Below are 16,196 nucleotides of genomic sequence, written 5' to 3' on the forward strand. Positions count from 1 at the left end.
GGTGGCTTAAAAAAGAAGGTAAGTTTATTATGGATCTCATTAGACTAAAGTCAAGGTGAAGGAGGTTCTGGGGGCGAATCTGTTTCCTTCCTTTTCCAGTTCCCAGAGACCACCTGCATTCCACGGCTCCCGGCCCCTTCCTCCGGATGCAAAGCCAGCAGTGCTGCCTCTCTCCACTGCCCTCCCGTGGTCACACTGCCCTCCCGTGGTCACACTGCCCTCTGCCTCTCCTCGTCCGTCTCCCTCTTCCCCTTGTGGGGACCCTTGTGATTCACTGGGTTCACCTGAAAACCCCAGATGCTATTCCTATTTTAAGGTTAGCTAGATTAGCAACGTTAATTCCACCTGAGACCCTAATTCTGCCATGCTGTGTAACCTAACGTAATCACAGATTCTGGTGATTAAAACATGGACATCTTTGGGGACCATTTCTCTGCCTACCACACAGTCTTTCTAATCATCTTATACTGCTACCAGAAGCTTGCCCATGGCAGATTTTTAAATCAATGCCTATAATTGAAAATCATTTTCCTAGTTCTTAAATCAAAGACTTAGCTTTTACAACAAATGTAAAACCGATGTAATGCTCCGTTGTTTCCACTTCCTCACGCTCACCTTCTGTACGTCAGTCAGCCCTCTGTGTGGTGCCGTCTTTCATTCAGCGGGACTTCTCTCCCAGACACCCCTGTCTGAACTGAGTAATACCTACTTTTTAAAGATACTTTATATCTTTTTTTCCCACTTTATCCTTTAGATTCTCCATCCTGGATAGTTATAATTTGTTTCATTACTTTTTATCCTTATGCGTTTGGCCCAAGGACATTTACCATCATCTTTTATAAACACTGTGTTGCATGTACAAAAAGCATCCCTATTGGACATCGGATAGTTATTTTATAAAGACTATCACACCAGTGTTCTAAGTTAGCGTTTATCTAGAATGGCTTTCTCCCAACAGTGGCCATTGATTCAACACACAGGGTCTGACACAAACAATGCCCGTTTTTATCACAAAATCTTAAGCATGTAATTCTATAACATAACAGTATCACACTCAAGCACACCATATGACATTTTAGGTGAAATGTTCAAATTAAAACTATAAATCATGACACCCATATTTTTGCCCTACCAACTACATGCAAGCAGGTGTCGCTTCTGCTGGACCCTGTATTTATAGTTCAAGTAATTGCATATGAGTTGTGTATACATGACGTTGAACTGAGAACCTGAGCATTCTCTCCAGCCAGGACCAAGCATGGTCCTGCATGAGACAGCGCTCAGCATCCAACCCCGTGCCAGGCACACTGCAGGCACTCACTAAACGACAGGTTAAAACTGTTGGTGGCTGTTCATGCCCTGCCTTCTTCCCTCCCCATTCCCTCCTAGCCTTCTGCCCACAGTGCTCCACGAGACTCCCCGCTGGTCTGTATCCCCTGCCCTGGCTTTTCATGCCCATGTTTTGGAGTGTATCTCGTCCCTCTTACCTAAAGGGAACCTCCTCTGTTGCGATGAACTGGATTCCAGGCAGGGAGGTGGCAGCAGGATGCTGAGGCGGGAGCCTGGGCTGTGAAGCTAGAGGCAGCTGCGGCAACAGCGTGCCCAGGGAGCTTGTTAGAAATGCAGGCTCTCACCGCTGCCCCACCCAGTTGCAATAAGACCCCGAGGGGAACTGCAGGCACCTGCAGAAGAAAGTTTAGATGCACTGGCTAAGGGGCTTTGTCACCCAGCCTTACCACTTTTGTGTTAGTCTGCTCGGATTGCCATAACAAAGCACCCCATACTGGCTGGCTTAAACCACAGAAGTTTATTTTCTCACATTCTGGAGACTGGAAGTCCAAGGCCAAGGTGCCAACATGGTTGGTTCTCCTGAAGGCACCTTCTTGGCTTGCAGATGGTCACCTTCTTACTGCTTCTTTGTGTGGTCTCTGTTCACGCACACCCCTCGTGTCCCCGTGTGTCCAAATTCCCCCTTCCTATAAAGGACACTGGTCAGATTGGAGTAGCCCCTCCACCCCCACACCTGTTGGCCTTGATCTAGCCTGATCATGACTTTAAAGACCCTATCTCCAACACGGTTACATTCTGAAGTACTAGGTATGAGGGCTTCAACCTATGAACTTTGTGGGGGACACAGTTCAGCCCATAACACCGCATTAATGAAGAAGAAACGGAGGCTCAGAGAAGTATGTGCCAGTCCAAAATCACCCTGGAGGCCAAGAGGTGAGAACTTCACTGCATCTCCGAGTGCGCCCGTGTGAGCAGCAGCAACAATAGAGAGGCTGGGCGGGTGGAGTCTGGCGTTTGCATTTAAGTTTGAGCTGTGCTCCCACTGTTTCTGGGATCTCGGATACTTGCTTTAACCTCTTCAGACCTTAGTTCCCTTTTCTGTGAAATGGGGACGATAGAAGGCTCTCCCTCACAGGCTCATGGGGATGCTGTGAGGTTTGGATGTAGGCATCCACAGCAGCAGCCTCCAGACCCTGCTGTCCTCTCCCCTTCACCTACTATCAAAATCCACTTATTTGCCACCAGCCCAAACGCCCAATTATTTTCCCCAGGTGATTTGCAATTTAATAGCTAGAAAAACCAAGGGTTTCAAGCGGTCACAGTGGAGTGTCAGGCACCAGCTGGCAGGTGCACAGGGTCCTTTGTGGAAGGCGAGCCTGTGGCAGGCACTAAAAGGAAAGCCTGCTGATGTGCCCTTCCACCCCGTGCCTGGGGGCTCTCACTTCTAAATAATAGGCTGTGCACAATTTGATTTCGTTTCACTGTAAATTGCCCAGCCTGCAACCAGGGATGCAAGGCAGAGTCCTACAAATCAATTCTGCTGTGCCAATAAGCCGGCGCCTGCTAACCTGGGGGTGCTTAGAAATGAGGCCCAGCCACAGAGCATTAAGGCAATGATTGCAATTTGCCTTTTGGGGGTCAAACTGGGTGTGAATACAAAATTGTTTTCAAATGTTTCGTTTGTTTAGATTTATGTAGCCTACGCTCTGCTCAGGTCTACTCTATGCAGAGTGCTTTGCTGAGGCTGGAGTGGGTAGATGGGGAGACCGAGTCCCCTTCCCTGGGCTTAGAGGGGTCAGCTCTGGACCGCGCCTGGCAATGTGGCCTAATGGATCCTGGGGAGGGGTGGGCGGGCCCGAATGTCACTGATCTGGGACAGAGGAACGGCTCTGTCTTTCATCCACCCTTTATCCACCTGTGCTTTAGGGGGCGGGGGCCGCTTTAACTCCTGCCCCCACGGCAGGCTCCCGTTGGCTTCCCACCCATGTCTGGGATCAGGACAGCAGCTCAGAGGGCTCTTTGGTGGTGAGCTGTCCTCTCCAGGTCGGAGCCAGATTCTTAAGTGTGGTCATGGTGCCCAGTTTGTGCATCTCCTGGCCCCTCTGTTCTCCTCTGACTTTTGACCGTGTCAGCATCCTCTCTTGCCTCTGAAATCTAGGTCCCAAAAAGAAAAGGACAATGATCACACCTGCGTCACCCTGGACAAAATGTAGGTGGGCTCCCTCTCTGGCTGTGTCCATCCAGGGCCCACCTGTGACCCACTGTGTCCAGCTGTCCTGCAGCCCCACCTTGCTTCCTCCCTCTGTGCCCTGACCCCACCCCCCACGTCTCTGTAGGGTCCTTGTCACGGGATCTCCTGTGACACAGGGTCTGCTAAACTCATTCGTGGGAAGAAGTGAGCAATTGCTCCTTTCTGGAGTCTGTGCATTTTAACAAGTGGGCAGTGCTTTAGTTAAAAAAAACTTTTTTAAAAGAAAGAAATAAGGAAACATAAGAGGTAGAATTAAATATTCTACCTATAGTTTCTACAGGAGGGCCTTCTGAGTACGCGCCAGGCCACACCATCCTCCTCACGTGGATCGAAGGCCAAAGACCATCGGCCCACTGGCCTCCTTGCCAGCAGCCCTGGCTGGGCGGGCAGCTGCAGGCCAGAGTCCCTGCTGCCCAGCAGAGGAGCCTGTCCACTGTAAGCCAGGATGTCAGCAGAACTGAACGGTGCATCTGAAACTGGGGCAAATAGCTTTAATCAGCTAAGACCCAAATCGAATTCGAATAGTATTCCTTCACTGAGCCATGAACCAGCTTCACTGCCCTCCTGCCCCAGAGGACCGGTTTAACCCAGGATTGAACTAAGAAGGGGGCCTACTGACCATCCAGCTGGCTAATGCCTCCCATTTCATAGCTGAGGACACTGAGGCCCTGGGGGGGTATGACCCAGCTCAAGGTCACATGGCACCTTGGTGGCCCACATTTGACTCTTCAATAGCCCCCTACTTTCTCTCTATTTCGAGTGACCTCTTGGTGCAGAACCTCTTCTGTGTTGTGTAGCTTTGAATCAGGGTCCTCTCTTAGGCTCAGAAGTTGGTGACTCCAATGAGAGATGGGCGGCTTGGTTGGAATTCCCCCAGCCTGCCCTTCCTCCCACAGCCCTGGGAAGTCAAAGGGAAAGATTGGAAACTTATTGTGACCTGATTTGTATTATGGTTACTGATGTTATCATTATTCTTTGCATTGATTATCTACTCATTTTAAGCTTACTTTCTGAAGGTTATAGCAACACTCATCTAGGTCAGTGGTTCCTAACTGGGGGAGATTCCTAACTGGGGGAGATTTGACCTCCAGGGGACACCAGCAACATCTGGAGACATTTTTTGGTTGTCACAACTTGGGAGGGGGCGCAGTGTACACTACTGGCATCTTTTTAAAAAAGCTTTTATTGATTGATTTTTAGAGACAGGGGAAGAGAGGGTGGGGTAGAAACATTGATTTGAGAGAGAAACATCGATCGGTTGCCTCTTGTAGGCTCCCTGACCAGACACCCAACCTGCGACCCAGGCCTGTTCCCTGACCGGAGTCCAACTTTCGTTTCATGAGGTGATGCTCCGACTGAGTCACACAAGTTGGGGCCTGGGATCTTTTAGGGAGACATGGGCACTAATAAACAATACCTAGGACAGCCCCACAGCAAAGAATTATCTGGCCAAAAAGATCAATAGTGTCGAGACTGAGAACCTCTGACCCAAATCACCACAAAGGGGGGAAGTGTCCCACCAACCCTGCCACCTCAGCCAGCCATACCCTCCACTCTTCCGTTGCCCACCCCCCAAGCTTGCCCCACCACACGCACTGAAATTTCTACAGTTCTTATCCTCATGTCTGAAATACAGTTCATGTTCTACTTCTTTTCACTTAATGCTGCATCCTGAGCTCTCATCCCTCTTGCTTCATTGTCTTCACAATGACGACTTTTGATGGATGTAATGCTGTTCTTCAGGCGGGTTGACAGCCCATATTTTACCTGACAGTCCAAGTGTCTCATGGGGACTTGGTTACTGAGAGACTTGCCAAGTGGGCTGTGTTGGGTGGGGGCGGCCTGTGTGGGCCTGCAGTGGCCAGCCCTCTCTCCTGCCTCAGCCCAGGCTGATGCCATCATAGTCTTCATCATCAAAAGGCCTTTATGAAGCGCTTTGGTGAATATATTCAAGAGGGATCTTCTGCAGAGCTCTTCCCCCCAGCCCCTGACATCCGGGGCATGTGGCTCAGACTGCACACATGTCAGCCAGCCACAAGGGCATCGCGGGACCAGGCTGCGGGCCCCAGGCAGAGGGTGCCAAAACAGACTCTTAAGCAACATTCATGACAAGAGTAAGTGTGTCTGGGAATGGAAGACAGGCTGGATTCCCGAAGGGAGCCAGGGCCTTCAGTTCTCCCCTCCAGCTGGCTGTGGGCTTCTTGAAGGTCATGGGACTTTAGGAGCTATGGTCGGGTGGGCACACTGACAGGGGTCAAGTGTTCCAGGCTCAAGTGTTCAAGTGCACAGCCTGGGAGAAAACCAGATGCTGCCAGAGATGTCCCTCCTGAGACCTGCCTGCCACCCTCTCATCTTACCTCCATGTCCCTTTTTCGCCCCCTGCAGGTGTTCCATGAGCAGGGCATCCTCTTCGGCTACCGACACCCACAGAGTTCCGCCACGGCCTGTATCCTCAGCCTCTTCCAAATGACCAATGAGACCCTCAACATCTGGACTCACTTGCTGCCCTTCTGGTACCTTCCAGCCCCCTTGACCAGCTGTCTGATTCGGGAGCCCTGGAAACCAGGACCTCTTTAAAACACAGCGGGGGTTGGGAGGGCTGAGATGTTGTGCTGAGATTTGGGGGACTCCCACAGTGTGTGGGTGTGGAGCTGAGCCGAGCTTTAGGTGGTGGATTGTGGTAGGATTTGTGGGGCTCCTGGTGGCTCCGCATTCTTCCCTATTTTCCTGTTCTCGGGCCTGATTTGATCTCATCCCCTTCAGTCGTGAGGCTTCCGGGGTCTCCTAGAAGCATCGGGCACAGAGCTGCGGGTGCCCCATAACCATTCTGAAACCCAGCAACTGCAGGCAGTCGGTCAGGCAGCACTTTAATGGGGCAGCTAAAAACGAAACACTGGGATGCACCAATGAGAGCTGCAAGGAAGGCAGAGGGGAAGGACCTTGCTGAGAAAGGGGGCGGAGCCCCAAGGGCAGCTGGACACACCTTGTGCTTGTACATAATGAGGGGAGAGTAGAGTTGAGGTCAGAGACCAAATCATCACACATCAGAGCTGGAAGGACCGCAGAGCTCATGCTGGCTTGACCTCTCAGGCTTTGGGACAGCTGCACAGAGTCCATTTTATAGATGGGCCACAGGTGATTTAGGCGGTTTTGAAGTTTGTGCTGTTAGCAGGGGTGCCCAGCTCATGGTCCACGGGCCACATGCAGCCCAGGATGGCTATGAGATGGTTATCAGAAGCAGGGAGAGAGGACTAGACTAAATAAAGGCCCTCGTTTTGCCCCTCCTACTTATTTCCAACTAGAAGAAGACCGTACTCACCCTCCCTTGCTCATGGCGTTTTACCAAGTGAGAACGAACACGTAGGGATTGGCCATCCCTGGGGAGCGGAAGGCAGAAGACAGGTGGGGAGGGTAAGAGGAGCCCCCAGCCGCAGGGACTGAGCGGCCCTGCCGTGTTCCAGGTTCTTCGTGTGGAGGTTGGTGACCGCACTGTACGTGATAGACGTCCAGAATGACAGCTACTCCTGGCCTCTGCTTGTGTACATGAGCACCAGCTGCGTGTACCCCCTCGTGTCCAGCTGTGCACACACCTTCAGCTCCATGTCCAAGAATGCCCGACACATCTGCTACTTCCTGGACTACGGCGCTGTCAACCTCTTCAGCCTGGGTACGTGAGGTCTTGCTCTCCTCTGCCGGGACTGAGCTGCCTGCCCCTTCTGGGAGCTGGGGTCACCGTAAGGCTTCCATGGGCGTGCAGAAGAGTTGTGGGAACGCAGAGTGCCCCATCGAGTTTCCCAATGAGCACGTTATAAGCAACCTGTCCAAAAGTGTGCTGGCAATACTTAGCAACTGGTTCTCTGGGGACAGAGGCCCTGATCTGTAGTGTTTGCTGGCTTGTGGCATAAACGCTCCCACACGTCCACCACCGTGATGGCACTGAACACGGACTGGGTGGGGAGAGAGACACAGCAGAACTCCACACCTAGTGATTCCGCTACGCTAACGCAGTGATGGACTAACTGAAGATTTACTACTTTCGCTAATATGATTTATTTAATTGTTTGTTTATGTCATTCCCTCGTTAACAATGGCCGTGTCTCACAATGAGCTCACGAGTTGTCTGAAATGAGCAATCTGCTCTCACAGGCCGGCGTGAGCCGACCCCACACATCAGTGCCGGCCTCTCTTGTGCCTGCCAAAGTAGTGGGGTGCTCACAAACCCATTTGTCCAGAGGCTTACAGGAGTTAGCGATTTTCTCAAAGTGCCACAGGAACAGAGCGGAGGACTCAAAGCTAGTGTCCTACCATCTTATGTTTTCCTTTAAGTACGGTAGGCCCTTCCTATTGTCTCCTCTCCCCCACTGGGGGCATCCGTCTGTCCCCTCACCTCCCAGTTCTAGCCTCTATTTCCTCCTGACCCTGCCCTAGGTATGGGAGCAAAGGCATCGTCTTCTCTTCCCCAAGAGGGGCTTCCATGAGGAGCCCCCCTCTATCCCATTTCCTTTTCCCTTCACTAGTTACACACACACACATAGATACACACACATACATATGTATATGCATACAGACACATACCACATACACACATATGCGTACACAGTACACATATATACATGCACACAGCACACACGCAGCCTTGACTGCCTCACCTCCCACTCCTCAATACTCTGCTGTCCACCCCCATCATTCACCAAACTGCTTGCCGAGCCCCGGCCTCCTCCCGACTCCCAGGGTTCGTGCAGCTCTGTGGGCTCCCTCTCCAGACTTTGAGTCAGGGGTGCCTGTGCTCCTCAAACCACCCCCCTCTCTGGTCCCTGTTGCATCACCCCCGCCTCTTTCCCCTTTGCCGATTGGCCTTTCTCTGCTCTCCTCCAAATGTGGGTGAGCTCAGAACCGGTCCCTGGGCCTCTGCTCTGAAATGGCCCAGCTCCCTGGGTGCTCAGCGCCCCCACCATCCCTTGCTCCTCTGGGGAAGGTGCTCCCAACCCCCATCTCGACTTTAAACTGCTTGCTTGAGGTCCACCCCACATCAAGCCCTGTGACCCAGACCATCCAGTCTCCCATCCCTGCCTCCAAGTCAGAAATCTATAAGTAACCCTCGCTTCCCCTCCCTCTTGCACCAGCCCGCCCCACTTCTACTGTCCTCTCTTCAGATGTTCAGTCTCTTCTCCATGTTCTTCAAAGCAGCTCTGCGCCACTGGCTTGGCTCAGCTCCCCATGCCTCTCCCTGCATGTTACGACACTCTCCTCTCTGCCCCCGCCCAAACTCAATTTCTGCCCAGCTGTCCTGGGGCAGTTTCTCTAATACCTTCTGGCCATGGCAGCCCTCCCACTTAAAACCTTTCAGGGCTCCCCACTGCCTGGGATGAAGTCCAAACTCCTTAGCTCGGGGCTTCCACAGCCCTGATCGCCTGCCCAGACTCACAGTGACAAGGACAAGTGTATGGGAGCAATCAGTACAGGGCAGACTCCGCACTGAGCACTGACGCATGCCACCAAGGGGCAGTGTAACGGGGAGCTCAGTGGCCTTGCTGCCACCACGCCCTAATGGTTATATGCTCTTGGGCAAACTTCTTAGGCTCTTCAACCTCAACCCTCTCACCCACAAAATTGGTGTAACATCTTCCTCATAGGTGTGTTGTGAAGATTAAATGCATTTTGGAAGTGAAGCACTTTGGACAGTGCCTGGCGCTTAGGGAGCGTGGGAGGGTAGCCATTACCATGGTGACCTAGGTACCCTGACAGCAGTCCCCTGAGGCGGGACCCTCATTGTGCCCACACTGTAGGTGAGAATAATGAGGCACAGTGACCCAGGTCACACAGCTTGTCAATGGCAGAGCCAGGGCCCCGGGGCTGGACCCACCTCCGTGCAGCTCTGGTCCCTGGCCCTGTCAGGGGCCCCTGCTCCTCACCGGGAACTGCTCCCTGAGGACAAACGTGTACCTTTCACACTTGGCTTTCCGGCCTGCAGCCCAGCACCTGGTGCGGGGTGTTCAGTAAACAGGGAAGGAAAGTCCGGTGGCCGAGAGAGGCTGTGGGTTTCTCCAGGACACCCAGCTCCGCATTTGCAGCCACCTCTCCTCCCCGCTCCCCTCCCACCCTGCGGAAATCCTCAGTGCCTGAAGGTGGCTTTGCTCCAGCTTCCCCCACCCCACCCCGCCCCTGCCCCAGTTTCTAGCTCTTCCTCCCTCTAGGTCATCCTTACACTTCCACCAGGTTGTGGTCACCTTACTCCCCACTTGGAAACCTGGTTACACCTGACACCAATACAAAATAATACTGAATGTAAACTGTAATGGAAAACTTGTTTTAAGAAAGAAAAAAGAGCCTTGACCCATGTGGCTCAGTGGCTTGGGCATCGTTCCACAAAGCGAAAGGTTGTCGGTTCCATTCCTGGTCAGGGCCCTTGCCAGGGTTCCAGGTTCATTCCCCAGTTGGGGCATATATAAGGGGTAACCAATCGATGTTTCTCTCTCACATTAATGTATCTCTCCCTATCTTTCTCCCTTCCTTCCCCTCTCACTAAAGTAAATAAATAAATAAAATCTAAAAAATATATAAAATAAGTAAGTAAATAAATAAATAAAATCTAAAAAATATATAAAAGAAAAAAAAGAGAGAAACCTTCTGGTTGGTTCCACTTTTCTGAAAGATGAAGTGCACTTTCCATAGTCTGGCGTCCAAAGCCATGTCCTACTGTCCTGGGAAGCTCTCCCTGCCCTTGGGTCCCTGTGAGAATCCCCCACCTTCTAAGGAGGCTTCCCACACTGTGGCTGGATTCCCACCATCGTGAACGCCCACCTTGCACCGCAACCTGCCTGGAGGTTCTGATCAAGTGTGCTTCTCACTGCAGTTTCTGGCAGGATCTGGGGCTCCTTGCTCCTATACCACCCATGGAGCTTGGCACCTAGACTCCAGATAGCATGTACAGAGTGAATGCATCCTGGCCTCGTGTCAGGCTGAGAGAGGAGAGTATCCCCGCCCCCGCCCCCCCCCCTCCCAGCAGCTCCTGGCTGAAACCTCACAGCAGGCCTGCTGAGGAGGTTCAGGAGTGGGGAACCTTGCATCAGAAGGTAGCAATTTGAGGTCCTTTCTGCCTGTGTGACCTTGGGAACACTGGTTGTCTTCCCTAGACTCCGTCTGTCAAATGGGATCAGAGGGAGAAGCTGTGTGGCCTTGAGGCCTGTTTCAGCCTTGAATTTAAATTCCAAGTCCTCTGTCTTTGGAATAGTAGGTGACATTAGGCCTAATCTCTCAGGCTCTGGGCTAATGGCCTGTGGCTGCCTCTCCCAGAAGGCTGCCCCTGCTCCTTCAGCAGGTGAGGGTGCCTGGAGAGGCCATCGAATCTAGGTCCCCAGGCAGTGATCACCCTGTTCTTTCAAAGAAAAGCTGCAGCAGACAGGTCTCATGAAGTTCCTTAGTTAGCCCTTCTCTCACAAACTCCAAAACCAAAACCAAAACAAAACCCCGAGGCCCGCCTCTTACACCCAGCCTCTCAGCTGGCCAGTCCTGCAGCCCCTTGATGTGATTCGCCTCACTGCAGCAAGGGTCCTTCCTCCCTGCACCTGGATATTTCTTCCAGCAGCACCTTGTGCCATGGGGCGGACGACATGTGCACACTCAGAGCAAAGCTAGCACCCTGGAGTGTCATCGTGGATGGTAGCATGTACCTAAAAGCAGAGACTGTCCCTGAACTGCCCTAAGCTTGAAGTTTGGCTTTGCTGCTTTCTGGCTGTGTGCCCCTGGGTGGGTTACTAAACTGCTCTGTGCCTCTGCGTTATCACCTATAACATGAGGGTAAGTGCAGGATGGTGGTTGTAGAGATTTGTGAGCTCCTGACCAGCTAGGAGCATTGTCCCGATACACCAAGGTTGTGGGTTGGATCTCCAGTCAAGGTGCATACAAGAAGCAACTAATAAATGCGTAAGTAAGTAGAGCAACAGATCGGTCTCTCTCTTCCCCACCAAAATCAATACATTTTAAAAAGATTATGTGACTTAACATATGCAAAGCCCATGAAGCAGTGTAAATTCGCAGGCTAGGATCTGGGTAAGGCAGAGGAGAGAGGAGGGCATTGAAGGGGTGGTGGCCCACAAGAGGGCGTAGCAGCAGGACTGCTCCTGGTTGGCGGGGATGATGGGGCTCAGCCACGTGCTAGGGTTGGTCTCCCCAGCAGTCCAGACAGTGCCAAGTAGTGGCCTCTTGCCCAAGGCTGATTTTTCTTCCCCAGGCTCAGCCATTGCCTACTGTGCGTATTCGCTCCCTGACACCCTGGTGTGCACCACCTTCCGTGACTACTACCTGACCCTGGCTGTGCTGAACACCATCATCAGCACTGGCCTCTCCTGCTACTCCAGGTACCTGGCTGCTGTGTCTCAGATGGGAGGAGGAGGGTGCCTTGTGTGCGTCTCCACAGACTATGGGAGGGGACAGTGCAACAGGCACTCGGGGGAGCCGGGGCCTCAGCTCCACATGGACTTCCTGTGGCTGGGCAGGACCAGCTTCAGCGGCACACAACCTGTGTAGTTGTTCAGAGCCCCACGATTCAGAGGGCTCCACACTTGGTTCAACAGTCTGCTATTGCTCTCCTGAAATTCTTGATGATTTTTGAACAAGGCAGGGCCTATGCTCTCCTTTTGCACTCTGCCCTGCAAATTATGTGCTGATCTTGCTGCTGGATATTCACTTATCCTCCTTGACCCTCAGTTTGCTCATCTGTGAAATGGGTCCAACACCTACCTTGTGAGATGGATGTAAGCATTGCAGGTAACGTATGTATGTACCCAGAACACTTAGTACAAACCTGGCCCAGAGGATCGCCTGCTACTGGTGACTAAGCGGTCCTGCCTCTAGATATGTGTGACAGGTGACATGGTGTTCACATGTCAGACATGTCCCCAGGGGAAGCTCCACGGCCACGAGTTACACCCAGCTCACTCACTCTACTTCCCTCGAAATTTCCCCTCTTTCATTCAAGAAAGCTCAGTGAGAGCCAGAGACATTGTTTTGAGGGCAACTAGTTTATTTAGCTCTTTGTAAAATTGACTGCCCCACAGCTCCAGTGCCCTAAACTGCTGAGGAAACCTCTCAATTGGTGGTGTCGGGCAACAGCCCTTCTAGAAGCTGTTGGGGTGCCAGGTGCTTCAGCGGCACCAAGGTTGGCTGACAGGTCATACCGAGGGTCAGTGCCCTCTACCGCAGTTCCCTGAGCCAGTCTGAGTCTCCCTGGTAAACTGCAGGCCTCAAACAATTGCGTTCCCTACAGCTGTGCACACCCCGCCCCGCCCCCAACAGGAGAAAACGGGGAGGGAGAGGCGTGCTGCTGTACCTTCACAGTGGTTTGGACTCCAGCTTTCTTTGGGTGACGTTTAGGTTCCATGGGACCGGAGAGGTAGGCAAGAGGTAGGTCAAGTTCACAAACTTGACAAACTGGTTTTCTTTAAGAATGGAAAGGTGTATTCTTAAACCAGCACCAGGAATACCTGCCCTAACCTGCTTTCCACTTACCTGTCCAGGGACAGGTTGGAGCGTGAAGCTGCTTTCCGGGGGCATGAGTCTCCTTTCTAGGCGCAGTCTCAACACTGGGTTCTGTGTTACTTCGTCCTGTGGAAAGGCCTGGGCGTGGGGGTTGAGGGTAGGCTTTCTCTTCCCTCTCCTGGGAAACCCCAGAGCTCCCTTAAAGCTGTGGGGAGACAGGGTCTGCCCACAGAGTAAGGAGTAAGAAATAGAATCTGAACCACTGGGAGATGATCGTTTGGGATGGGATGATCGTTTCCTTCCTTATCCCCCCATTCCTCAAGGTCACTGGTGATTAAAGCTCTCTCTGCAGTGCAGCCCCCCGGGCTGGCAGGAGCTGGGAGGGCCGCAGAGATGAGGGAGGGGCGGGTCCCTGCCTTGGGTGAGACGGGGAATGACACACATAGAGAAGTAACAAGGGTGTGTAAAAACCACCCGAGAGGTGAAGCATGCCCGCCAGGCAGTGTGCTCGGATGGCCAGGCTCACCAGTGGCCTGGTCCAGGGACCCGGACAAGTCCCCAGCCTGTCTGATCGGCTCCTGCAGGGCCCTGTAGCCCTGGTGTTTGGATTTCAGGGTCAGGGGGCAGCAAGTGCTGTGGGCTGAGGGCTGGGAGGGCTCTGCGGTGTGGGAGAAGCAGTCCCAGAGTTCAGGGCCCGGGACTGCCTTCCCGGCATGCTTCACCAGTGCAAATACTTAAAAGAAGCTTTCTGAATGACCTGTACTCCGCTGGGGCAGACAGTTTCCTTCCAGCCAGGAGTCTCCCCAGTGGTTCAGATACAACGAGCAGGTATTCCGCCGGCAGCAAGCCTGGCACCATTGGACAAACTTGTCGGGCAGGACAGGTTGGCCAGGGATCTCTTGAGTGCCTGTGTTTGGGGGCTTTTCCTTTCTCAATGAAATGGATTATTTCTGTTTATTTATGGGCACATCTGTGGCTATTCCATCAACCCATCTAGCCCACAACCATCCACCCACCTACCCACCTGTCCGTTCTTTCCTTTGTCCATCCATCCAGCCAACTGACCACTCCACATGTCTTATATGCCTGCCATGGTCCAGGCATCGCGTTGAGATCTGAGAATACCAGGAGGAGTGGGGCATAGTCCTTGCCCTTGGAGAGTGCCCAGTGCCTTAGGAGAGACAGACTGCAGACCCCTGGGGAAATGGCCTCTAAAGTGTAGCATTACAGAATGTAGCATAAACAATAAAATGGCATCGGCGTGGATAACCAGGGTTCTTGGAAGTGGCACTCTCTCTTCTGGAGGAGAGAAGGACCTTCGGACAGAGCAAAGAGCCTGGACAAGGGCGAGGGGGCAGCGAAGGGCTGGACTGGGAGGCAGCAGGGAGCTTCAGGGTTGCCAGAGCCCACACGGCTGGGAGAGAAACAACAGCTAGAGAGAGGCCCTGAAGGTGGCAGGGCGTTTGAAGTGTCCCCTGTGTCCTACTGGGGACTGGTATTGTCCTCCTGAAGGACAGCGATATTCCTAGGAAGACAGTTCCTTGCACTCAGCTTCCATGCTCTGAGGGGCTCTCGGGCATGTGAACAACCACCAGGGAGGGGACTGTGCAGGAACAGAAGAGGGGAAAGCAGACAATCGCCACATTCTCAGAGCCAGAGGGAGAGCCGGATGTCGCATGGTGAGGGCCCTTAGGTTTCCTTCTCCCGTTGTCCAGGTTGGGGCTGCCCTGATCTTACAAGGCCTGTCCTCTTTGTGTCCATTCCCTGTCTTCACTGTGTCTTCCACGTTTGAGTAAAAAGAATGACGGGGGCAGGGAGGGACTCTGCCCTGACTGACTTCAGGAGAGTCAGATAGAGAGGAGCGAGAGGGCCATCTCCTGGTTTCATAGCTGTGCTATGTGGCCAGTCACCGCCCCTCTGGGCGTCCGTGTCCCCACCTAAACAAGGGCATCTGAGAAGACATCCTCTAGTTCTTTCTGGTCTGGGCCTTCTGCGATGCCAGTGTCCTTGCCAAGATTTCTGCCTCTCCCTCCAGCTCCTCGGTCCACGGTGTGTGTGGCCAGGAGCAGCAAAGACCCACCCACCTTCTCCTGCCCTGAGCACAGCAAGAGACCGAGACACCCTTAGCAGCTTTTCATTTAGTCACAAGCTCACCAGCGTATCACAGTCCAAATGCCATTCATTCCATCACCACAGTGCACATTACCTGATCCTCAGAGTAAATCCCCACACAGAGAACTGTGGACTCCCCTGGCTGGGTTTTTGGTCCTTATTACCAAGGAATTGGTTTCAAATGAACATGTTCCCCAAAACTGCTTTCTTGTTCTGTAGCATTTGAGAGGGGAACTGGGGGGATGTGTGAGCCCTCTCTGGTTCTTGGATCCAGGTGGGGTGACGGAGGCCCCATCTGCGGGTGCCTGCTGACCACCCAAAAGCCCAGGAAGGCACCCCTCCCTTAGGAACGTGAGTTACAGGGTTTCTGTGCATCACAAGTCACCGCAGGGACTTTTATGGTTATCCGTCCAAATAATCCAGCCGTTGGGATTCTTTCTCAGTGTGATGCCTTGTGGTCGGTGCTGTGAGGGACCGAAGGGATTGTCATCCCAGTGAGAGCCACACCATAGCACGGCCAGTCAGAGCAGAGTGGAGGCCTGGGCTGGGGTGTGGAGGTCAGAGCCGGAAACCAGAGGTTCAGCAGACCGTGGTTCTCAAGATACCTCAGAGGTCAGAGGGCTCAGCCAGATGACCAAGTGCTGCTGGGGCCAGGGCCACAACCACGTCCCTGCGGTGCCACCCGGACAACAGAGAAACAGCCGTAGACACACACACACACACACACACACACACACACAGACCTTCAGCATTAGAATGGTGTTTTCAAAGTCCCACCTGTTTCAAGCACTAATTTCGGAATTTGCTGGCAAATGCTTCCAGTTTTCTTGCAATAAGACTGATCAGGTTTTAAAACAGACTGGAATGGCATCGACCCTCTCTTGATGGAGGCTTCTCCAAAACTCTGGTGTTTCTGGGTTCTAGGCAGAGGAGGCCTGACTCCCTGTGAATTGGCCCCCAACCCTGGGGTGCAGGGACTGCCTTACCAGGCCTGGCTTTGTGGTTAGGGGCGCTTTGCCCTAGTCTAAGGCGCTGGCCCTTTCCTTGCAGAATTCCCGACTGTGGC

At 52.9% G+C, this 16,196-nt stretch overlaps 1 protein-coding gene across 5 annotated transcripts in view; it reads left to right on the top strand.

Moving 5' to 3' along the window:
• The window catches only part of PAQR5 (progestin and adipoQ receptor family member 5), a 66,999-nt gene that overhangs the window by 39,086 nt on the left and 11,717 nt on the right, over positions 1 to 16,196 (top strand). For 4 of the 5 annotated variants that reach the window (XM_037054239.1, XM_037054237.1, XM_037054236.1 and 1 more), the window contains 3 exons: positions 5,927 to 6,054; positions 7,003 to 7,208; positions 11,772 to 11,898. In XM_037054239.1, coding sequence (XP_036910134.1) covers positions 5,927 to 6,054; positions 7,003 to 7,208; positions 11,772 to 11,898 — 461 coding nt within the window. Of the gene's footprint in view, positions 1 to 5,545; positions 5,656 to 5,926; positions 6,055 to 7,002; positions 7,209 to 11,771; positions 11,899 to 16,196 lie in introns of those variants that run through there. The other variant, XM_037054240.1, reaches the window with a different exon arrangement.

Source organism: Sturnira hondurensis, unplaced genomic scaffold (genome assembly GCF_014824575.4).
Source record: "Sturnira hondurensis isolate 20B ecotype Veracruz unplaced genomic scaffold, ASM1482457v3 Scaffold0008196, whole genome shotgun sequence".
Classification (NCBI taxonomy): Eukaryota; Metazoa; Chordata; class Mammalia; order Chiroptera; family Phyllostomidae; genus Sturnira; species Sturnira hondurensis.